The 24,337-nt window shown below is 40.6% G+C and overlaps 1 protein-coding gene across 2 annotated transcripts in view; it reads left to right on the top strand.

Annotated features, from left to right (window-relative positions):
- The window catches only part of CTNNAL1 (catenin alpha like 1), a 57,169-nt gene that overhangs the window by 4,910 nt on the left and 27,922 nt on the right, over positions 1–24,337 (top strand). For both annotated transcript variants that reach the window (XM_055579247.1, XM_055579246.1), the window contains exons 2-7: positions 4,537–4,726; positions 11,913–12,100; positions 13,810–13,929; positions 16,617–16,706; positions 17,745–17,915; positions 22,404–22,604. In XM_055579247.1, the coding sequence (XP_055435222.1) occupies positions 4,537–4,726; positions 11,913–12,100; positions 13,810–13,929; positions 16,617–16,706; positions 17,745–17,915; positions 22,404–22,604 (960 nt within the window). The remainder of the gene's footprint in view (positions 1–4,536; positions 4,727–11,912; positions 12,101–13,809; positions 13,930–16,616; positions 16,707–17,744; positions 17,916–22,403; positions 22,605–24,337) is intronic.

Genomic DNA, 24,337 nt, shown 5'->3' with positions numbered 1-24,337 from the left:
TCTACCAGATTTCAAGTCTTATTATAAAGCTAGAGTAATTAAGACAATGTGGGTTTAACAGAAATGGACAAAGAGACTAGTGAAACGGAATAGAGAACTTAGGAACAATCACACATATATGGAAACTTGATAATTCACAGAATGGGCACTTCTTGTCAGTAGGAAAAGGAAGAATTTTTTAAAAAATGAGAATAATTTGTTATCTAAATAGAAACACATGATATTGCATCTCTGTCTCACAGTATATACAGAAACAGTTCCAAATGGATTTAAAATATCAATATGGAAGTAAAAACTTACTTTTAGGCAAAAAAAATTGGGCAATATTTTCCCCACCTCGGTGGGAAAGGAATTCTTAATAGACCGAAAGTGAAGATTAATATATTTGCTCCATTAAAATGAAGAATCTTTGTTCGTCAGAATTGAAAGAATAAGCCATAAAGCAAGAGAATATGATTGCAACAGAAATAACCACCAAATGATTGTAGCACCCAAAATAAATAAAGGACTCCAATGAATCAAAAATAAGATTACCCATTAAAAATTGGTAAAATAAACAGTCATGTTGTAGAAGAGGAAATAGATGGCTAACACATATGTGAAAAGATGCTCAACTTTATTAGAAACCAGTGAAGTACAAGTTAAAACCACGGTGAGCACAAGCGTTGGAATGGGGAGCTAATGGAAATGTCAGCAGTACGACCATTTTGGAAAACAATTTGATGTAATATATTAAAGTTGACAGTGGATATTACCTACGCCCAGTAATTTCGCTCTTAAATCCACACCCCAGGAGAAAATCCTGCACGTGTGTTAGAGACATAGTTTGGAATGTTGATAGTCAGTTTGCTTCTAATGGCTCCAAACTGAAAACTACCCAAACGTCTTTTAGCAGCAAAGATGTTTAAATGAAGAGTGCTAGGTTCATAAAATGAGACACCGCTGCGGCATTGAAATGAATGAACCATGGCTATAATTATCAGTCTGGATGAATCTCAAATGTTAAGGAGAAAAAATTAAAAGGTTCAAAGCAGGCAAAACAAAACCATGTATCATTTAAGGATATAACATAGGTGCAATCGTTATAATAAGGGGAGGATGAGCACAAAATTAGGACAGTGGATTCTTTTGGCTGGTGAGGGGGTGATCTGGAAAGTGAGGGACCCATAGGGCACCTGGATTTTCAGAGGTGCTGGTAGTGTTTTCTGAAGGTTGGTGCTAGATGTGTTTTGCCTTCCTGTCATTTCTTTAAATGATACAAATATCTGTTACATACACTCATTTGTTGTATGTTTTGTAATTCAGACAGTTTTTTTACATGCCCTGGGCTAAGTCCCAAGCACAGTTCCTGCAGAGCGGCACCCACCTTCTTTAATAATCACTTTATTCTTCCTGTCAAAACTCCCACTCCCAGTCTTACAATGCTTTTATCCAAGGAAGGGAAGAGGGAAATCTGCCACACAGCCCCACCCCAGCCTGGAATGTTATTCTACCACCCACCAGTCTTTTCCTGTCTGTGATAGATTTACTCCACTCACCATTACACAGGCTTGAAGTCTCTAGGGTAGCTCCCTGTCTTCCTGCTTCTCACTGCACTGTCCTGGAAGCTCTCAGGATCGATGGTCTCACCAAGTTGGAAATGCATTGAGTCCATATGGGGCGCTCTGCTGATCTGTGTATGTGAGTATAGGTGTTTTTAATGCAAAGGTAAAACACAGAAATGGTGTATAAAGTGAGTGAAAAAGCCCCTTTTCCTCCTTTTAAAGACCTCAGCGTGATTCAGTGTGCTTTCTTCTATATTGGTTTCTATAGCAGATTAGTCAATTTTTATATGTAGTGATTTTGATCATTTGCTAGTGAGTTAAGCCCAGAGATGAACTTCTCTGTCCTGGGCTGACTCCCTTGTTTTTCAGGTCTCAAGGAATTAAGACTTTGTTCTGTTTTCTGGCCTACTGCCAGGCTTGTTTTTTTTTTTTCCTTCCTGGATCTTCACCTCTTTTCTTATCTTCCCACAAAATAAACTAAGATAATCCATTTCAATCAAGAGATTAATGTCAGTTATTCTAGAAAATAAGATAGCATCACAAACATGAGGAAAGAACAGAGATTCTAGAAATGTAAATTGGATAACATCTAATCATTATGTGAAAGTGTTAGTGACTCAGTCATGTCTGACTCTGTGACCCCATGGACTGTAGCCCACCAGGCTCCTCTGTCCATGGAGTTCTCCAGGCAAGATTACTGGAGTGGGTAGCCATTCCCTTCTCCAGGGGATCTTTCTGACCCTGGGATCCAACCCAGGTGTCCTGCATTGCGGGCAGTTCCCTGGTGGCTCACATGGTAAAGAATCTGCCTGCAACGCAGGAGACCCGGGTTGGATCCCTGAGTTGGGAAGCTCCCCTGGAGTGGGGCATGGCTAACCACTCCAGCATTCTTGCCTCGAGTGTCCCATGGACAGAGGAGCTTGATGGGCTACAGTCCATGGGGTCAAAAAGTGTCAGACAGGACTGAAGTGACTTAGCATGTAGTCATGTGTAATGTTTACTAAACACCAGACAGTCTTCTAAGCATTTATTTACCATGTGGGTCTCTCCTCCATGATTTGGTAGCTGGTTTTCTTCCGCAGTGATTGATCCCAGAGAGAGAGAGAGAAATGTAAGTCACAATGTGTTTTAATACCTACTCTCAGAGGTACATCCTTGCTTCTACTTTATTCTATTGGTTAGAAGTGGGTCACTAATTTCATCTCACTTAAGGGGAGAGAAATGAAGCTTGAAAGGAGAAATATTGACGAACTGGAGCACACATTTTAAAACCACTACTGAGATTATACCACTGTCCTCAAAAATTGTTCAGTGACTTTCTGTCATGCACAGAGTCAAATACAAACTCTTTATTGCAATTTGCAGCCTTGCAATAAAGGCTGGTCCCTGCCTACCTGTTGGATATTGGTTTTACACTTGTCCTCTTGCCCACTATTCTTTAACCACTTCTGGCCTTACTTTATTCTTTGAAAAAAAGAAAAAAAAGAACAGTCTCATATTCAAGGATGCCCCTTCTTTTCTTCCCTTATTTTTCTTAAACAGTTATTTCTTCTCCCTGCAACACTTTATCGCCTGATGTTTACTGGCCTCTCTACTTGATATCATTTAGATCACAGTTTAAATATCACTTCTTCGTAGAAGGAAGGTCAACTAATCTCAGGTAGCTACACAGACACTTTCTGTCACATTGTCTTATTTTAACGTTTTGCATAGCATTTACATTAGTTTCGTTAACCCATTTGTGTGATTATTGTGTCTCCCCTCACTCCACTAGAATGTAAGCTCCATGAGATTGTGGGCCTTTCCTTTCTTGTTCATTGCTGTTTCATCACTGTCTAGGATTTTATTTGGCATATGATAGGTGTTCAACAAATACATTGTGTACAATTGAATTATTGTTACCTGGTTAGACTGTAAACAGAATGAGGGCAGGATTGTGTTCGTCCTGCTCAGTGATGTATCCTCAGGATCTGGACTCTAGAACATTTTCAAAATTTGAAAAACAGTATGAGAGATGAGGAAATTTAGAGAGATTTTTAAGTAAATTTCCCTAGGTCATTTAGCTAGGAATGGCAGAGCCAAGAAACATACACAGGCCTTTCTGACTCAAAACTATTAATACCATAACACACAAAGTGCTTGCCACATAGTAGCTGATCAAAGAGCAAGCCTCTTCCTCTTAATTCTCTATTCTGATCTTTGTTAATATATTATAGAAATCATTTCAAAGTTATACGCAGTGGACATGTACCATTTGGGATTTACATTTTTCATGTAACATTCTTTAAATATTTTTATATGTCAGTATAGTTTATGTACTAATTTTCCTGGACATTTTGAAGATTTATATTTGTTTCAAGCAGCTTAACTTTTCACCTTTTATATTTTATTTCAGGGCCTGGAGTCAAGTGTTAAAACTCTTGGTATTTTATGTACTTTGAGTCTACAACAAACCTTGGTGAACTATAAAACATAGATTACATTGGTCCTTCTCAAGTGTCTGGTTGTTTCAGTAGCATCTGTGGTTCACATAGCATTTTGTACGACCTACACACTGTGCTAGGCAGCAGAGTGAAGCGCCCGGTGAACAAAATGCTGTCTCTACTCTCACAGCAGCCCGAGTCACGGTCGAAGAATCTAGACCTGCAGTGCTTTGGTTTCCTGTGGATTCTTTGAATGTAAGAATCCACCCTCTTCTACTTTTCTCCTGTTTTTATGATTTGTTGATCTGTCCGGAGGGTTTACAGAAACGTGTGCCCTGATAAGCCCCTCAGGTAAATCTGGAGTTATTATTAAAGGAAGCGTTGACCTCAGGAGAGATGCAACGTGTTTGCTGGCTGTCTCTGGGTTGAAGCATTAAAGCTGTCAATTAATCGAGTTTATTAGGCTAGTGTAGTATGCTGGGCTTAATTTTCTTGGTCTTTGTGATATCGCTTTAAAAAAAAGTACTGAGATAAACTTTAAGCAGTTTGCTTTTATCTTTTACTTTTAGATCACCACACTTATTAATCATAAAGATAATACCAAAAAGTCTGATAAAACTCTGCAAGCAATTCAGCGTGTAGGACAAGCCGTCAACTTGGCAGTTGGAAGATTTGTTAAAGTGGGGGAAGCTATAGCCAATGAAAACTGGGACTTGAAAGAAGAAATAAATATTGCCTGTATTGAAGCTAAACAAGCAGGTATGTTGAAGCCTGTTTATACCAATTTTATTGCTTTGGATATCATGACAAATGATTGTCTCGTGTTGAGTAAAGATGTGTACTGCCTTTTAATCCTGTTAGTACAGATGTGTAGGTCATTAAAGCCCTGGATTAGCTTCCAGGAATATTGAATGTCTCTTGGATCAGGTCCTGAATCTGTGTCGTTGACTGTTCTCACTGGGCAGGGTAGAAGCCCACCGCCCGTATGTATGTGTGCACTCAGTCACGTCCAGCTCTTTGCAAACCCGTGGACTGAACCAGCAGGTTCCTCTATCTGTGGAATTTTCCAGGAAGAATACTGGAGTGGATTGCCTACTCTAGGGGATCTTCCCGATCCAGGCATTAAACCCACATCCCTTGTGTCTCCTGCATTGGCAAACGGATTCTTTACCACCCTTGCCATCAGCCATTGAGCGTGAGAGGTGTAGAGAATGTGAGGCATAGACTGCCATCAAGGAGCATAGTAGCCTATTTACCACTGTATGGAAAATGGAAATAAAAGTAAGCACGTTCCTGTGTCTACAGGAGACAAATCTGACTTCAGATTTCTTGATGTCTCAGAAGTCTCTATAACTGGTGGCATAGAAGCTTGAGAGAACTGGGGAGTTTTGCTGGATACAAATAGTTAGTTTTGTTGAGTATCATTTATCCACTTATTCTTTAAATAAATATTTAATGAGTGCTGGCCATATGCCAGACGTTCTTCTAGACCAAAGGGATATAGCTACATAGAAGTCAATAAAAAGTCTGTCCTTATGGAGCTTGTATTCTAGAGAGGGAGACACAAACAAATGAACAAATAGATAAGTGCCCAATGGCATGTAGTGATAGTTATGGAAAAGATAATAAGGCAGCATAAGGAATCAAGATTGCTAGGAGAAATATCAGTAACCTCAGATATGCAGATGACACCACCCTTATGGCAGAAAGTGAAGAGGAACTAAAAAGCCTCTTCATGAAAGTGAAAGAGGAGAGTGAAAAAGTTGGCTTAAAGCTCAACATTCAGAAAACTAAGATCATGGCATCTGGTCCCATCACTTCATGGGAAATAGATGGGGAAACAGTGTCAGACTTTATTTTTTTGGGCTCCAAAATCACTGCAGATAGTGATTGTAGCCATGAAATTAAAATACACTCCTTGGAAGGAAAGTTGTGACCAACCTAGATAGCATATTGAAAAGTAGAGATATTACTTTGCCAACAAAGGTCCATCTAGTCAAGGCTATGGTTTTTCCTGTGGTCATGTATGGATGTGAGAGTTGGACTGTTGAAGAAAGCTCAGTGCCAAAGAATTGATGCTTTTTAACTGTGGTGTTGGAGAAGACTCTTGAGAATGCCTTGGACTGCAAGGAGATCCAACCAGTCCATCTTAAAGGAGATCAGTCCTGGGTGTTCATTGGAAGGAATGATGCTGAAGCTGAAACTCCAGTAATTTGGCCACCTCATGCAAAGAGTTGACTCATTTGAAAAGACCCTGATGCTGGGAGGGATTGGGGGCAGGAGGAGAAGTGGACAACAGAGGATGAGATGGCTGGATGGCATCACAGACTCGATGGACATGAGTTTGAGTGAATTCTGGGAGTTGGTGATGGACAGGGAGGCCTGGCATGCTGTGATTCTTGGGGTTGCAAAGAGTCAGACGTGACTGAGCAACTGAACTGAACTGAAGGGTTAGGAGATCAAAGAATGTTTCTTTTAGGAAGGCCAGCAGAGTTTCTCAGTTGTGATGCTGTTGATGTTTTAGGCTGGATAATTATTTGTTGGTAATTATTTGTTGGGGTTGGGGGTTGCCCTGTGCGTTGTAGAATCCCCAACTGCTACCTATTGGATGTTAGAAAATCCCTTCTTCAGCCGTTGAGGCAACCAAAAATGTCTCAACATTCCCAAATGTCCTTTGAGGGATCAAAATGGCCCTGAGTTGAGAACTACTGAAATGAGAACTACTGAAACAGGGGGAGAGGAAATCTCTCTAAGGGAGTAACATAGGAGCAGAGACAGCACTGAAATGAGGACCCCAGCTATATTAGTATTTGGGGGAAGGACTTTCCTAACCAGGAGCAGAGTGAGAACAGGTATGGCTTTCTAGGCAAAGATAGGTACTTTGGACTGTTTTCTCAGCGTCTTGGGGTTAGTGGAAGGTTTGGTGCAGGGTAGTGACACAAGTTCATTTATAGTTTAAAAGGATCCCTGGTGGCTTCTGTACAGAGAATAGATTTTAGGAGTTATGAGAGTGAAGCCAGAGACCAGTTAGGAGGCTGTGATAGATGATGGTGACTTAGGCCCAGCAATAGCATTTGAGGTGGTGCAAAGCAGTTGCATTTGGTTATATTGGAAAGGTGGAGCTGGTAAGTTTTGCTGATAGTTTGGATGTGGGATGTGCTGCGATCCATGGGAAGAGGGGTCATGGATAACTCCAAGGTTTGGTGGGTAGATGATGGCACTATTAATTGAGGTGGGTCCATTCTGAAAGAGATCAGCCCTGGGATTTCTTTGGAAGGAATGATGCTAAAGCTGAAACTCCAGTACTTTGGCCACCTCATGCGAAAAGTTGACTCATTGGAAAAGACTCTGATGCTGGGAGGGATTGGGGGCAGGAGGAGAAGGGGCCGACAGAGGATGAGATGGCTGGATGGCATCACTGACTCGATGGACGTGAGTCTGAGTGAACTCCAGGAGTTGGTGATGGACAGGGAGGCCTGGCGTGCTGCGATTCATGGGGTCGCAAAGAGTCGGACACGACTGAGCGACTGAGCTGAACTGAACCCTGAGGGAGAAGCAGGTGTGTTTGGAGAGTCATCATGGGGGAAAGGAGTGGGTGAGATAAGGCCACGTAATGTGAAGGGGCCAGCCAGATGATACATGCCCTAATGGTACATGAATGGCTTCAGGTACTGTTCTGTACTTGATAGATTGAGGAATTTGGGGCCAGATGAAAGACAGTAGTTTTATGTTAGAAATCTTTCTGGTTGCATGGGGGAAATGAACAAATGAGGGATGATTGAGAGAGGGTTGAGACTAAAGGCAGAGAGATTAATATGGAGTTGATACGCTTTTCTGTTGTACCAGGCTGAATCAAGACAGCGTCTTAGGGGTATAAAAAGCAGAAAAAGTACACTAAATAGTCACTAGGTGATTAAATGATAGAATTTGGTTATTGATTAAAGCAAAGGGAGGATTCTGAGTTTGGGTTTCTAGTCACTCACTAGGATATGTCAATAGAATAGGAATGAGATGGCCTTAGTCTATTCATAATTTATGTTTTGCCTCATATTAAGAGAGATTTAAGGAAATTTCCTTGTGGTCCAGTGGGTAGGACTCATGCTTTCACTGCCATGACCCAGGATCAATCCCTGATTGGGGAACTAAAATCCTGAAAGCTGTGAGGTTTAGCCAAAAAAAAAAAGAGAGAGATGTAAAAGAGTTACAATTAAATATATGATTAATAAACCCATTAAAATAGGAGATGTATATAAGTGTACTAGAAATGAATTGGCTAACATTGTTACTCCAATTAATCATGAAATTTATCTTTCTGCTTCCTGAAAATCTAGACAAAAAATGTGGGAAAGAAATGGTTATTTAATTCTCATTGTTTGTTGGAAGGAAACAAACCAGCTCATCAAGAGGAGAGAGGCTTTTTTCCAGGAACTAAATTGTATGGGCACTTACACAACAGACATTATTACATAATGCAATGGACAATTCAACAGAAAATGTAGAGATGTTCTTCACGTTATTGTTTCTTAAGCGAATCCTTAATTAAAGCAAGAGTAAGGATTTTTAAATGAAAGGGCAGTCCGAGTCCTCACCTTACTGGCTTCCTCGCATGTCGCTGTGCTCTAAGTGTTGGAGGAATGAGGACGTGCACACCTACCCCAGCTCCAGCGGACTGTGCAGCCCTGAAAGTCCTGTAAGCCGAGGAGCTCCGTGCAGGCATATTTGGGAAGCTGTCTGGTGTCATGGTCTCCACATGTTCTCTCTTACGTGCAGTGTCCTTTTCCTTCTTGAGAACTGCCTCTTAAAGTCACTCAGATACAAGGATGAGAATGGTCATTTGAGGAACATAGTCTCAGTTTTCTCATCTATAAAATGGGGATATTGTTAGTGTTTATAGAAGTGTTTTGATATAATGCATGTGTGCATTTGACACATAGAAAGTGCTCAGTAAATATTGGTTGTCATTGTAATTATTAGTTTTAACTTTTCTTGTGTTGAGCTTTTGCATTATAGTTTTGCTTTTTTCTAATTTGGGGTATAATTGACATACAGCATTACACTAGTGTCAGGTATTCAATGTAATGATTTTTTCTTGTAGAGACCTTAAGATTTACTCTGTAACACCTTTCAAATATGCAATACAATATTATTAACTATGGGTGCTAGTCTGTACATTTATATCCCCATGACTTATTTATTTTATAGCTAGAAGTTTATACCTTTTGACTCCACCCATTTCATCAACCTCCCCCCCTCCCCCCACTGTTTTTACTTTTTATTTGGCTTCTAGTCAAGCTTTACATTTTCTATGGGTGCTCAATAAATATTTGTAGTTGACTGACTTCAGAGTTTTTGCTTTAAGACAAAACACTAACACATCTAACAAGCTAAAAAAATGACAACCATGAATCTATAAGGCAACTTTGTGCCTTTTCCAAGGAACTAATTTCAGAGTAGTCAATACTTGGAACAACTCTATAATGTTAAGGAAGCATTTAACTTTGTTAGTACAGCTAACCAAATGTTACCATCTTGCAAACTTCAGGCTGAATGCCTGAGGTTTAGTCAGAAAAAGGAAGGTTAAAAGATGCTATAATGTGCAAGCTCATATATTTGATGATTGAGAACTGCTGGAAAAAGGAACATTTTCCAGGGGTGCAGAGGAAACATTTTTATACTACGTGGTATTGCAAAGTGATACTTTCCCTCCAACTCCTTTTTCTGTACATTCAAGTTTAATTCTAACCTTTCTTTTCTCTTTATATTTTGCTGTATAATCTTTGTTTTGGTTACCTATTGCTGTGTAACATATTAACCCAAACTTAGCAACTTAAAACCACAAACATCTCTTCCCTCACTAGTTTCTGAGGGTCAGAAATCAAGGAGTAGCTTAACCAGCTGGTTCTGGGTCTGTGTCTCTCATGAAATTGCACACAGGGTGTTGGCTGGACCTGCAGTTGTCTGAGCATTTGGCTGGACTGCAGAATCTGCTTTCAAGCTCCGCCTCCTGATGATTGGCAGCCTTCATATTTTTGCCAACTGTTGACCAGAGGGCACAGTTTCGCCCCATATGTACCTGTCTGTGGTAGTGGCTGCATGCAGCATGGTAACGGCTTTCCTCAGATGGGGAGAGAAACCAAGATATCAACCTCATCGTCTTTAACAACATGACCTTGGCAATAACATACAATCACTTCTGCCATGCCAGCCCTGGTATGACGAGGTAACACAGGGATGAAAATATCAGGAGGTGGGGACCATTGGGAGCCACCTTGGAGACTGGCTACCCCAGATTTCATCTGTTAGTGGAACTCCAGCTGTGGTCCTGATATGTAACCATTCCTTATGTAGTGGCTTATCTTTTGGGTGTTCCTGTGTGGTATCAGGTTCCTATTGTTTGAAACTAAATTTATCATCTCCCTTCCCATGCCCTACTGACTTTTTTAAGTGACTTGGGTTTACAACCTTGAAGCCATTTCTTTTACTTTTCCTTTCCATCTTATCAGTTGTTAAGGTCCTGATTTTGTATTTTCTTAACTCAGTGTCTCTCAAATCGTCTTTTTTTTTTTTTTTTTTTATTCCTATGGCTGTCATCCTGGTAAGATCCTTACCACTTCACATCCACAATTAAAATAGCTGTGTGATTAGTAGCCTGGCTCTGAATCTCTCCTTTCCAGTCCATTTTATATGCTTCTCTCTAATCTTCCTGAATCCTGACTTCATTACATCATACCTTGTGATATAATTGTTAAAATTCAGGTAATTTTTCTCGAGGTCCTTAACCTCTTGGGAGTATGTAATAGTATTGACAGGAGGGCTTATATGAGAAAAATTGATCCATTATGGACTCAGATTTATTTAAGACTTGAAAAATGATCTTGAACATTACAAGATGATGAAAAGCTTATTAAAAAAATATATTTAATTAAAAAGTAAGGTTTGAGAAACTACAGTTTGATTTGGGGGGATAAGAAATATTTGAATTGTTTTATTGATGGATAATTGCTACTACAGAAATTAAAATATTTTCATAGCAATAGTGAAGAAGAGACTTTTTCTGGAGGTGGGGAGTTGGTTTGATAGAATGGCTTATGCTGGGCATCATGAAAAGTGTATATTCAGACAGCACGCCTGAGGGCCAGCCTGGGACATGAGTTCTTAGGAAGAACAGTTTTGTTTTGCCACCAAGCCCAGGCTGACCAGCAGATGAACTCGCTTATTGTTTCCCTCTGCCTACTGAGGGCTGATTTGTCTAGTTCCCCTTGTCACTGAGGATGCCTCCCGTTTGGTGCCCAAAACTTTGTCTTCTCTCCCTGGTTGTCTGGAAAAACCCACGCCCCTTCAGATTGTGAAGACAGGCAGTGACGCCTTCTCCCCTGTAACCACCAAGCCCCCAATGTCTATTCAGTTCAGTTCAGTTTAGTCGCTCAGTCGTGTCCAACTCTTTGTGACCTCATGAACCACAGCATGTCAGGCCTCCCTGTCCATCACAACTCCTGGAGTTTGCGCAAACTCATGTCCATTGCGTCGGTGATGCCATCCAACCACCTCTATCCCCTCACCCCTGGGCAAACCCTGGGCAGCTGTTTACTGCTCTGCTTTTAGGTTCTTTGGTTATTGGCTCTTGGGATCGCTCTCACTTAGTCTTTTAGAACAGGCTTTGGGGATCATGTAGTTTGCATACCACTGGAAACAAAAGTTATGATATTTTTCAAACTCGCTGAAGGCAATTTTTCACAGTTCTTAGGAGTGTGCCATTATTATGCCTTTAGGGATCCTTGTATGATAATCTTTGGGCTCATCAAGGAGCTATTTCTTATTCCTGAAGTCGGGTTTCTACCCGCTGAGCACATTACCTTAAAGATTAAAGTCTGGATTTTAATTTGTGTATCTTATTCCCAGTTTAATTTCTCCCCCTCCCCCACCCCACCACCACCTTTCTTCTTAGGAGAAACAATCGCAGCACTTACAGATGTGAGCAGCCTGAATCGCCCAGAATCAGATGGCCAGATCACAATTTTTACAGATAAAACAGGAGTCATAAAGGCTGCAAGATTACTTCTTTCTTCAGTGACAAGAGTGTTGCTACTGGCAGACCGAGTAGTCATTAAGCAAATAATAAGATCGAGAAATAAGGTACTTACCTTTCTGATGTTTCTACTTGTATCTTTCAGGGTTGTTTAGAAAGTTGTTTTTTAAGTTAATTGCAAGTAATTTGGCAATGTTTGTCTATTTTGTTTATTATTCTAATTGTCTATAGTTTAAAAGTGGTGTTTCATCTATACCTATAATTCCTAAATGTGTGCACTGGACCTAAATTTTTGGTTACAAATAACATTTCTTCTCAGAAAGCCATTATCTGCTTGTTGAGGTTTATTGGTGAAAACTTTTGATTTGGGATAAAGACAAATTTGGGATAAAAAGTCAAGTACCATGACAATGTGTGTAGTGGAAACCTACCTGATGAAAATATTGAATTCCTCAGTACCTCCCCCCACCAAGGCAGATATAACAATTTTTATGCTTAAGAAAATGCTTGGGTGGGAGGGAGGCTTAAGAGGGAGGGGTTATTTATATACTTATAGCTGATTCATGTTGTTGTACAGCAGAAACTAACACAACATTGTAAAGCAATTATCCTCCAATTAAAAAAGAAAAAGCTCAGTCACCTGAAACCACAATTATGCACATTATAAAATTTCTGTATGCAGAGTTTCTAAATATTACTGAATAATCACAAAATTTAAAGAACAGATTTTGACTCTCCCAGACTAGACCTCTTCTATGGCTGTTATTGTCTCCATCAACTGGGAGCCAGGGTGTGTATGGATACAATCACTTTTTTCCCTGGATACTCCCTGAGGCAGGGAGAGCAGTCAGCCAGGGACGGGACCCTCCCACTGGTTTGAAGACAAGACTACCTGGAAAAGTGTAAGATTAAAGAGAAAACGAATTTAGGAGGTGGATCGGGCAGTGCTAGAGGAATAAGAAAAACCTTCCTCTCTCTGGAAGACAGAGGTTTTGCTCAGTGGTGGGATTTGCCTTATCTGCCATGGTCGCCTGGACTTCCTGAGCTGCCAGGGCCCATTAACATGCCAAACATCTATCATAGCCTCATTAAAAATAAGTACACACAGGATATCTGTGTTTTCTTTACCTATCTTGGTCTGACTAAAACTAATCCAGTACTGTTATTTCAGAGAAAAGAATTTGAAAATATGTTTCACATCTATTTACTTTATTTCTGATATCAAGAAAATACATAACACTGTCTGGTGGCTGTATTACAAACATGCCATCTCTCCACCCCTGGCTGCCCAAAACTTCTTGACAGTTATTCACCACAAGCAGTTTCTGACTGACTCAAACTTTTCCCGCTCTTGAAGTCCCCCATCTCCCTTCCTCTCCTCAGTCTTCCACCTTTCTGAGAAGGATGGGACTTCCCCAGCTCTGGTTCTCTGAACCTTAAAGCTTCTTGTATCATCTCATCCTCATCCCCGTCCTCATTCTCTGGAGATTCGATCACCTTCGCCCTGCCCAGTTGCCACCTTCTCCAGACTTTGTTACATAAATGGGAGCTCTTGCATATTTAGTCATTTCATTTCCTTTTTCCTTTAATTTTCAAGGAAGCCCACTTCCTATCCTAAAAAGAGATCATTCCCTAGATGACTCTAACCTTTGAATCTACTTCTCTGAGCCCCTCCTTCTTCTCTGTCTTCTCCTGGGACTCTTTCCCAACTTTCCTCTAGAATTTAGAATTTCTTTTTTGTTCCTCTGTTGCCTCAGGCTTTGATGTCTTAGTCTCTTTCACATCTAAACCTGAAATAAAATAATCTCTTTTGCAGGTTCTTGCAACTATGGAAAGACTGGAGAAAGTGAATAGCTTTCAAGAGTTTGTCCAAATATTCAGTCAGTTTGGAAATGAAATGGTGGAGTTTGCACATCTAACTGGAGATAGACAAAATGTATGTATTTACCCTATTTACAAGTCTTGAGATACATGCATACTTTTCAGTTTGGTTAGAGATGTGATCTTCGTGATCATTTGGATTGGTTGTCTTGCTTATTAAATCTATAACCTTGCTCTTAAAAGCCTTTCCTGAAGAAGCCAGGATAAAGTAAATAGATCTGTGTGTCTTGTGTTGCTCACAGATAATAGTTAAATATTTTCCCACCTCTCACACTGGGAAAGGTCATACTTGCCTTCAAGGCCCAATTCAAGTACTTCCTCTTTTTACAGAATTTTCCATTTGACTCTTCTACAAGGGCTCAGGCAAATAAATGAGTCATCATACATATCCTGGTAATATTTTATTACATATCTCTGTTATTGTTCTTTGTGTAACTTGTTATATATTATTCTATTGTTACATCTTTATAATTGTTTTACATTAATTTAATAGTAATAACCCAAGCACTGGGTTATTGCATTGGCTATACGTTAGCTGATCTTGTTTGACTCTCAAAACAGCTGTGAAAGTAGGTATTGTTATTACTGTTTCACACGAGGCTGAACTTGAGAGGATAATACACTTTCCTAAGGTGACTCTTCTAGCAGATTGAACTCAATTGTGTCTGATTCTAAAGCCTGTAGTTTCCAGCTGCACCTTGATGTTGGTTCTTTGTAGTAGTGTTCCCCAGTTCAGACTGTAAGTTCTGAAGTTTAGGGGAGATAGAAGACCACATCATATCCAGGATTGCCTTTCTTTGTTGGGGGACTTGTGCATGATTTTATCATGTCAAGTTAAATATATAATTGACCTCTTCTTGAGATGCTCTGGTAGAGTCCTGTAGACTGGTTTTGGGCGTGAACTTTCCTGGTTTATAGCTGGAGTTGAAAGATGGTTTTTGGCATAAAAAGTGGCGGGCTGGATTATATGCTTCACTTAGTTCTTCTTGGACATCCGGGGTTAATGAGACCTCTGTTTTGTCCTGTGGACCAGCCCTCTAACATTGAGATGCCATCTTTTTGATCACTTGCTATCACCTACAATATGTGGTGTAATGTATGGTTTGCAAGTGTTGTGTATATACATTGGATGCCTTGTCATCTAGACCCACAGGGTTTTTTTGCCGGAAGTCCCATTCAGTATGTTAAAGACAAGGAATAGGTGGAAATTTTAGCAGTGACCTCAACTTTTATTTTTGATTGCTACTCCTGATGGGTGATAATCACATGCAGGACACAGACTTTGGAATGTTACCTTGTGATCTGAATTAGCTTCGGGGTTTTGTGCAGTTTTTCATTTACTAGGTATAACTTTGTTTCCTATTAAAGAAAGCTGTATTGAGATACAAGTGAATGAGAGTGATATTATTGTAGAGATAACTTTACATCCACTCTAATTTATTAGATAAAAGGCAAACCATTTTCAAACTTTAGGTCTTTCTTATTTATAAGAAAAGACTTCATCCAGTTCGCAAATGAGAAAAAAAACGACTATGAAAATTTTATGTAATCCAAATTTCAGTGTCTATAAGTAAAGTTATTATAACACAGCTATATTGACTTGTTTATGTATTGTCTGCTGCTGCTGCTGCTAAGTCACTTCAGTCATGTCCGACTGTGTGTGACCCCATAGACGGCAGCCACCAGGCTCCCCCATTCTTGGGATTCTCCGGGCAAGAACACTGGAGTGGGTTGCCATCCTTCTCCAGTGCAGGAAAGTGAAAAGTAAAAGTGAAGTCGTCCAGTCATGTCCGACTCTTCACGACCCCATGGACTGCAGCCTACCAGGCTCCTCCATCCATGGGATTTTCCAGGCAAGAGTACTGGAGTGGGGTGCCATTGCCTTCTCCTATGTATTGTCTAAGCTAGCTTTTATACTACACTGGCAGAATTAAGTCGTTGTTTCAGAGACCAAATGAACCAGAAAGTCTCAAAAACTTATTATCTGGCCTTTTATTGAAAATCTTGGCTGACCTCCAATTTAGATGGTTATAATCAAGCTATTATGAGAGTATTTGATTGTAGATTTAATCAGCAAGATTTGAGGACCCTCTGTGATAGCACACCTTCATATTGAAGGCTGTATGAAGAAAAACCAAATGAAAAAAAAAAACAAAATACAGTGTCTACTTCAGAGTTTATATTCTAGTTGGGGAAAATTATATACCCAAGAAACATCTTAACATTTTACAGCAGCATATAGGCTAACTTTAGGATTTAAAAAAAAAAAAATTCACATTGAGATGAATAAGCACTTAGGTGGGGTTAATCAGACATGGTTCCTGAAAGAGTTGACTTTTAAGTGTCTAATTTGAAGGAAATAATGGTCCACAAATGCTGAATAAATAAGTCACTTTTAATTAAGTAAAGCATGGGATGGTTGTTTCTGGTTGGGAGTGAGGTGTCCTCACCTGGGCACAGGAATGTCAGGTGTGCAGGCCGCCAGAACGTGAGCTGCATGACAGCTTATCCGCCTCACTTCTGGCTCTGCCGCCCTTACTGAGGGCAGCTGTTTCTACTCCGTCGTGTTAAGGTATTTACACTGAAATGGTGACATTTTATTAAACTTTATTCTGTTTTTATTTTTCAAAAAGTAGTGTTAGTTAAATTGTTGAATATTGTTTTTCTTGAATAAATGGTTTCCCAAGAAATTGAGTTTTTTGCATGATCCTAGGCAGCTCAGTGGTTTTATTCCATTTTTAGGATTTGAAGGATGAAAAGAAAAAGGCAAAAATGGCAGCAGCTAGGTCAGTTCTTGAAAAGTGTACAATGATGCTGCTCACAGCTTCAAAGGTAAGACAAGTTTTGTTTTACTATGTTGTAAGTTAATTAGAAACCCTAAATGCACATAATTTATATATATTTCACTTTTTAAAAAGATGAAAGTGATAAATTGGAATATAGGCTATAGTAGTCAAATTTCAGTTATTCTTTAACAAGAAAGTTAACTTCCATCCCTGGTCCAAACATCAGGTAATCTGTGAGTCGGCTTTGAGCAACTAAGCAGAAAACGGCTTATTAGGTGCTGCGAATGGAGGCCAGTCACACTGGGTCAGAGCCTGCACGGCCTGCACGGTCTCGCTGGGGAGCCCGCACACACGCTCTAGAAAAACTAGGCGAGCTGGAATCTGTTAAGTAACTGGAGTATTAAGTCTGCTCTTAGTTTGTTTATTCTGTAATTTCATACCTCTCAGTCCTTATTCTGCTTTTCGCAAAATTGTCAGTCAAGAGCTTGTAATTCCATACGGCAGTAGGCCAGAAAATTGGTACAATTCAAGAGTGCACTGCTGAACATCTCATTAGCACTTTCTGGGAATTGCCTTTTCTTTTCAGAACATTGCTTCCATGCTAGGATCACTGAAGGCACAGAAACAGGCTTCCCTGGAGCCTGTGTGGAAGGCTCTGTTCACAGCTGGGCCCTGGAGTAGTTTCTCCTTTATATCATTTTTTGAAAATCAAAGATGCCTCCACAGTCACAAAACATCTGTCCATTTTTCCTCATTCTTTTTTTAGCTCTTGCACATATTAGGCAACATTTTAAGTTTTAATCATGATGAAGATATAGGGTTTGTTTTTTTTTTCCCAACAGTTTTAAGTAAGCATGTTAAAGTCTAAAGATGCGGTTTTGTACCCTGCCTTTTTCACTTAAACTTGCTTTTACTCTTTACTCATCCTGCTTCCACCTTTAGTGAGGAGAAGCGCTGGGTGAGCCAGGGACACAGGAGATTTTGGTAAAGAACCATTTTTATTAGCATGGCCTGTTCTCTGTAAGATTTTGTGTATTATGATATGGGTCAAATCTTAACATAAAATTTTTCAATTGTTTCAAAGACTTGTCTCAGGCATCCCAACTGTGAGTCAGCACATAAAAACAAAGAAGGAGTATTTGACCGGATGAAAGTGGCATTGGATAAGGTCATTGAAATTGTAACCGAATGCAAACCAAATGGAGAGAATGACATTTCATCTATCAGTATTTTTACTGGGATTAAGGAATTCAAGGTAAGAATACAGAGAGTATATTTTGTTTTTTTCTTGCCATTTCAAAGAAACATTATAAATAATACTCATACTTCCGTGTGGTATTTTAGAATACAGACGCTTCACAAAGCAAGATATTTGTCTTTAAAACAATGCTATAGTATATAAGGAAGTTCCCTGTTGGGCCAGATGGTAAAGAATCTGCCTGCAATACAAGAGACCCAGGTTTGATTCCTTGGTTGGGAAGATTACCTGGAGAAGGGAATGGCCACCCACTCCAGTATTCTTGCCTGGAGAATTCCATGGATAGAGGAGCCTTGCAATCTATAGTCCATGGGGTCACAAAGAGTCAGACACGACTGAGTTACTAACACACTTATAGGGTATAAACTTAATATTCAGTAACATAAGGCTTAGTGCAGTTTGTACAGAGAATACCAGTGTGGGGTTATGGTAGTTACCCTGGCTGTGTTTAGCTGTATGGTTTAACTGTACCCTCCTGTCCTCTGTTCAGAACGGCTTTCCCTTCGCAGTCTTTAGAGCAGTACCATACCATCCGCATCTGATGACCAACAGTAAATCAATTCTGCTGGAATTCCTGCTCTTCCCTGTGCTATAGAATTGATACTTTGAGACTGTAGTGATAGCAGTAGTATTAATTATAATTAAAAATTTTTAATGAACAATAACGCATACTAACATTTATCAAGCACTTACTCTGTGCCCATCCTAAATGCTTTAAATATGTGCATGTGTACATCACACAAGAATATTATTATTATGGCATTATACTGTTGAGGAGACTGAGAAACAGAAATTAAGTAACTTGCAAGCTACAAAGTGCCAGAGTTAGGATTTGAAAGTCAGCAGCCTGATCCCAGAATCCCCATCTGCCCTAAATGAGTTTTAGGGCAGAACTCATTGCACGTCAGAGAGGTGGTGACAAGCACTCTTTGGTAGGAGCAGTGCCTAGTTGGGAAAACCCTAGGAAGTCATCTAATCAGATCAGATCAGTCGCTCAGTCGTGTCCGACTCTTTGCGACCCTATGAATCGCAGCACGCCAGGCCTCCCTGTCTATCACCAACTCCCGGAGTTCACTGAGACTCACGTCCATCGAGTCAGTGATACCATCCAGCCATCTCATCCTCTGTCTTCTTGCCTTGCCCCCTTCTCGTCTTGCCCCCAATCCCTCCCAGCATCAGAGTCTTTTCCAATGAGTCAACTCTTTGCATGAGGTGGCCAAAGTATTGGAGTTTCAGCTTTAGCATCATTCCTTCCAGAGAACACCCAGGGCTGATCTCCTTCAGAATGGACTGGTTGGATCTCCTTGCAGTCCAAGGGACTCTCAAGAGTCTTCTCCAACACCACAGTTCAAAAGCATCAATTCTTTGGCACTCAGCCTTCTTCACAGTCCAACTCTCACATCCATACATGACCACAGGAAAAACCATAGCCTTGACTAGACGAACCTTTGTTGGCAAAGTAATGTCTCTGCTTTTGAATATGCTATCTAGGTTGGTCATAACTTTCCTTCCAAGGAGTAAGCGTCTTTTAATTTCATGGCTGCAGTCACCATCTGCAGTGATTTTGGAGCCCAGAAAAATAAAGTCTAACACTGTTTCCACTGTTTCCCCATCTATTTGCCATGAAGTGATGGGACCAGATGCCATGATCTTTGTTTTCTGAATGTTGAGCTTTAAGCCAACTTTTTCACTCTCCACTTTCACTTTCATCAAGAGGCTTTTTAGTTCCTCTTCACTTTCTGCCATAAGGGTGGTGTCATCTGCATATCTGAGGTTATTGATATTTCTCCCAGCAATCTTGATTCCAGCTTGTGCTTCTTCCAGTCCAGCGTTTCTCATGATGTACTCTGCATATAAGTTAAATAAACAGGGTGACAATATACAGCCTTGACGTACTCCTTTTCCTATTTGGAACCAGTCTGTTGTTCCATGTCCAGTTCTAACTGTTGCTTCCTGAGCTGCATACAGATTTCTCAAGAGGCAAGTCAGGTGGTCTGGTATTCCCATCTCTTTCAGAATTTTCCACAGTTTATTGTGATCCACACAGTCAAAGGCTTTGGCATAGTCAATAAATCAGAAATAGATGTTTTTCTGGAACTCTCTTGCTTTTTCCATGATCCAGCGGATGTTGGCAATTTGATCTCTGGTTCCTCTGCCTTTTCTAAAACCAGCTTGAACATCAGGAAGTTCACGGTTCACGTATTGCTGAAGCCTGGCTTGGAGAATTTTGAGCATTACTTTACTAGCGTGTCTAATAGGCCTGTGTTATTTAATGGATGGGAAAACTCGGACCCTGAGAAGCTCTCTAATACGCTAAGGGTTACCTACGTCTCCAGCAGCCAGGACTGCAGCTGGAATGGTATTCTTTCCATCTTACACTGCACTTGGACTTTTTCTTTTTTTGGCTGAGCCACACAACACGTGGGATATTAGTTCCCTGACCAGGGATCAAAACTGTATCCCATTGGAAGCAGAGTCTTAACCACTGGACCACCAGGGAAATCCTGCACTTTGACTTTTAATTGTGTAATGGTAGGACATGGGGTGAAAGAGAAAAATGGAACACTTGTTCTCAATATTTTCTCATTTGTTCTCTAAACTTCCCTTTTAGGTGAATATTATTGTACCCATGTTTTTGAGGAGGAAAGCTAATATGTGCTAGAACCCTTGTTTAGAACCAGGACTCTGATCCCAGAGTCCATGACCTTTGGGTTTACACCTCTGGCTTTGTTTACGTGCTGTCCGTCTTACCCTGTGTCTCTTCCTGAGAGGAAGGAAGCTCCAGGGACCAGCCATTCTTTCAGAGTTTTTATTACTGAAAGGAATCTTAGGGCTTATTTTTCTAATCCCTTGTTTTTGTTAAGGCCGAAAGGAGAGAGGTCAAAGGACCATTAGGGAAACCAGTCAATGTAAAGCCAGGTCTCTGGCTACCTGGCACTGCATTTCTGGTTCCGGGTTAACTAGACCAGTGCGGTACCTGTGGCTGCTGTTGACCTTTCGCCAGCACGCATTCTGCACAGAGAGCTGTTTTGAATACACTCTCCCTGTTGGTGGTGATCTTCTTTGCATCTGTAGAGGGAAACTGGATGTATTCATTACTTTGAATATATGGACAGATCTTATGAAAACCTGCAAATGAGTGGCTTTCATAAAAATGCTACTAAGTTACTGTTTTAAAAGCCATATATGATTCTCTTTAAAGGGAAAATAAAAAACCTTAAATGGTTTGTGGGCTGATTTTTATGTTGTAGTTATCTTTAAATCCTCAAATTCTCAGGTTCTCCTTGTCAGTTCCATACTTCACTTTTATCTGTGTTCTTTCCTGGCTTAAAAAAACCAACCCTGCCTCCATAGGACAGAGTGATTATTGGAGATAACTTGGGCCGAGAGAAGGGGAAGCTATTACTTCCCTGTAGCCTCTCGACCTTTCCAAATCTTGATATTTGCATGGGTCCTGTTAAAAATGGGTCTTATAATAAGGATCAATTTGAAATAATTGTTGTGAAAAGACCTTGAAGTATGAAGCAATTGTATGTTGTCTTTATCTGCACAAGAATTTTGCCCACAATCGTGATCATCACCACTTAGTGCCTCCTAGCCCAGGTTGTTTCTATGGGATATTTCAGGGGCTAGAGGTTGAAGGGCTAAGGTTGAAGTGGCATGGCACATCTCAGACAGCTGAGAGAGAGAAGGTTGCCCTAATGGCATGTGTTCATCACACATTCAGGGAACTCTAAGCACAGGATGGCTGAAGTGAAAGGTTTAGAAACTCAGAAAGGTGAGAGGGACTGTTGGAAAGACATAAAGACAAGACCCTGGAAGGGTGTGTGCTAGGCGGTACAAGTCTGGGCTTGGTTTTATTGGTGGTGGGGAACCAATTAGAGGGAGGGGGCAATATCTGAAGGTATACATTTTAGGAAGATTATCCAGGCCCCCTGGTAGAGAATGTTTTGGTCAGGGAGGTCTGATGGGGAAATGGAACAAAATGTAGGGAGACCAGTTTCACTGAATTAATGAAGGAAAAATTGACGCCTTTCCCAGCTCTTGCTGTACCCCACACCCTCCACACCCTTCCCCCTGGGCTCAACACATAGTCGTTTTTGGCTGTAACATCTTCCAAGACTTTGCCTTGGCATTTTCTCAGATAACAAATCCTGTATCTGGAGGTAGGTTCATTTTCCCTACCAGTTGCTACATGATCACGCTCTTTCACTGACCGTATAGAAATGTTTTGTTGCTAGCCGTCGGAATGAAGCTCTGCACAGCCACTGTTGGCTCTTGAGCAATGTGGGCCCCCTGGGTTTGTGGACAATAAAGTTTGTTCACAAACTTTTGTTGGAGGTTTGTTGGAGGTTGTATTTCTCCTGAGCTTTCAGACAGGGAAAGAAATTGCAAGCTTCTTCTTGGGCCCTGGGAGGAGAGTACAGCACATCTGCTTAGGTGGGAATGTTGACTCCTGTGGATGTATATCCTTTTTGTTCTCAGATGAATATTGAAACTCTTCGGGAGAATCTTTATTTTCAGTCAAAAGAGACTCTCTCAGCGATGTTGGAAGCCCTCTTGGAGCGCACGGAGGACTTCACTGATTGTGCCTACACCAGCCATGAGCACAGAGAACGCATCTTGGAACTGTCAGCTCAGGCGAGGACGGAATTGCAGCAGTTAATTTCTGTGTGGATTCAAGCTGTAAGAACTTGATTTCATCAAAGTAAATCCTCTGTGATTGCTTTGCCCTAAAGTTCTGAGAGTTATGCAGGTGCTGTAATCATCAGGAGTGTGAATGTGGTCCAGAATGGGACAAGGGAGTCTCCTCCCTTTTCTGCGTCCTGCTTAACCTTCCAGCATTCCCGTGCCGACAGCCCTCGGCCTGTGCTCTTTCACCCTGACCCGTCTGGATTCTGAGTCACCCCCACTAGTTCACCCTGTTGGCCCCACTCGTCCACCAAAATCACCTCTGGAAAATCCCTCCCGAAGTGCTTCTTCAGAGTAAAGATCAGAGTAGTAGAACCCCTACCTAGAGATTCTTGGGTCCTGAGTCTTACTGCTGGATTCTTTCAGATGTGCACAGTTCTTAATTCTGAGGACACCTGATTTACAGACACAAGGATTTGGAAAACTCATGGAGGTTCAGATGCAGTGAAGACAAGGGTAGATCCAGCTGGCAGGTGAAAGATTTTTCACCCTGGCACAGATTCCTGGTCTCAGATTGGTGGGCAGCCACTTAAAAAGCCTTGAATAGGCTGCTGATGTGCTTCAACATGGAAGTTATGTGGGCAACAGTGGCAAGGACTGGCAGCAGTGGTACAACATAAGGCAGTATACATCCAGTCTCTGACAGAGGGTGGATCACAGATTTGAAAGATAGAGCCCTGACTCATGTCTCTGGCACCATTTATTTGTTGCTTAGTCCTAGGCTATGTCAAGAATGCGTTTAACATGATTTACAGCATACAAGTCTGGAAGTCATGGACATAGGCTTAGGCCGAAAGATGAAGGGTGAAGGTGCCTGAGGACCCAGCAGTCTGCTTCCTTGTGAAGAGATGGGTTTATGAATGAAGACTAAGATAAATCAGTGATTTCCCTCAGAATTTCTTGGCATCACAACATTGCAAATCCTCATATTAACAAGGAAACTTTAACTCGGGTAAAATGATGTCAGGAATAAAAGCAGTATTTTGTGTTCAGCTTGACTTGAATTATCTATGTGGTATCTAATCTGAAGTGGAGATTGCTTCAGAGTTAAGTTTTAAGCCCAACATGCGATATAAAGAGTTTCTGTGAGGAAACACTCTTTGCGTTGGGAATCCAGTTCTATCAGTACTTAAATATGCAGGTATCACCTTTCACATGTTTCACAGCACTTGGATCTCTTATTCTGCATATCAGATGTATTGTTCATTCATGTACCCTTTTTAGCAGTTATTGCTCAGTGCCTTTTATATGCCAGGCATCAGAAATCTAAAGATGGATTAAATAAAATTTTTGCAAGAATTTTGCAATGTAGAAAAATGTGAGAAGGTATGAGACAAGTCCAAAAAACTTTGTAAGTGTCCCAAGAGAAGGGACAGGTCATATGTGAAGCGTTTGAAGGAGCAAGAGGAATCTAGAAGCTTCATGAAGAGATTGACATTTAGCTGGAATTTATTCATTCAAAGAATTGAATACCTGCTACCTTGCATTTGCTGTGCCAGGTATAATGCACTCATCGGTGAACAAAATACGTGTGATCCCAGCCTTCACAGAGCTTATCAAAGCCTAGTGAGCAAAATAAACTGTAAACAAAAAAATAAAATAAAAACTACATATGTAATTGCAAATTAAGATGATTACTTTGAGAAAAGGTTAGAGAGGGTAAGAAGAGGGTCTAGATTGTGTGATCAAAGAAGGCCTTTCTAAGAAACAGAAATTTTTGTAAGGAT

Source organism: Bubalus kerabau, chromosome 4 (genome assembly GCF_029407905.1).
Source record: "Bubalus kerabau isolate K-KA32 ecotype Philippines breed swamp buffalo chromosome 4, PCC_UOA_SB_1v2, whole genome shotgun sequence".
Classification (NCBI taxonomy): domain Eukaryota; kingdom Metazoa; phylum Chordata; class Mammalia; order Artiodactyla; family Bovidae; genus Bubalus; species Bubalus kerabau.
The sequence above is the reverse complement of the archived record's forward strand: the minus strand, read 5'-3'. Positions and strand labels throughout refer to the sequence as shown.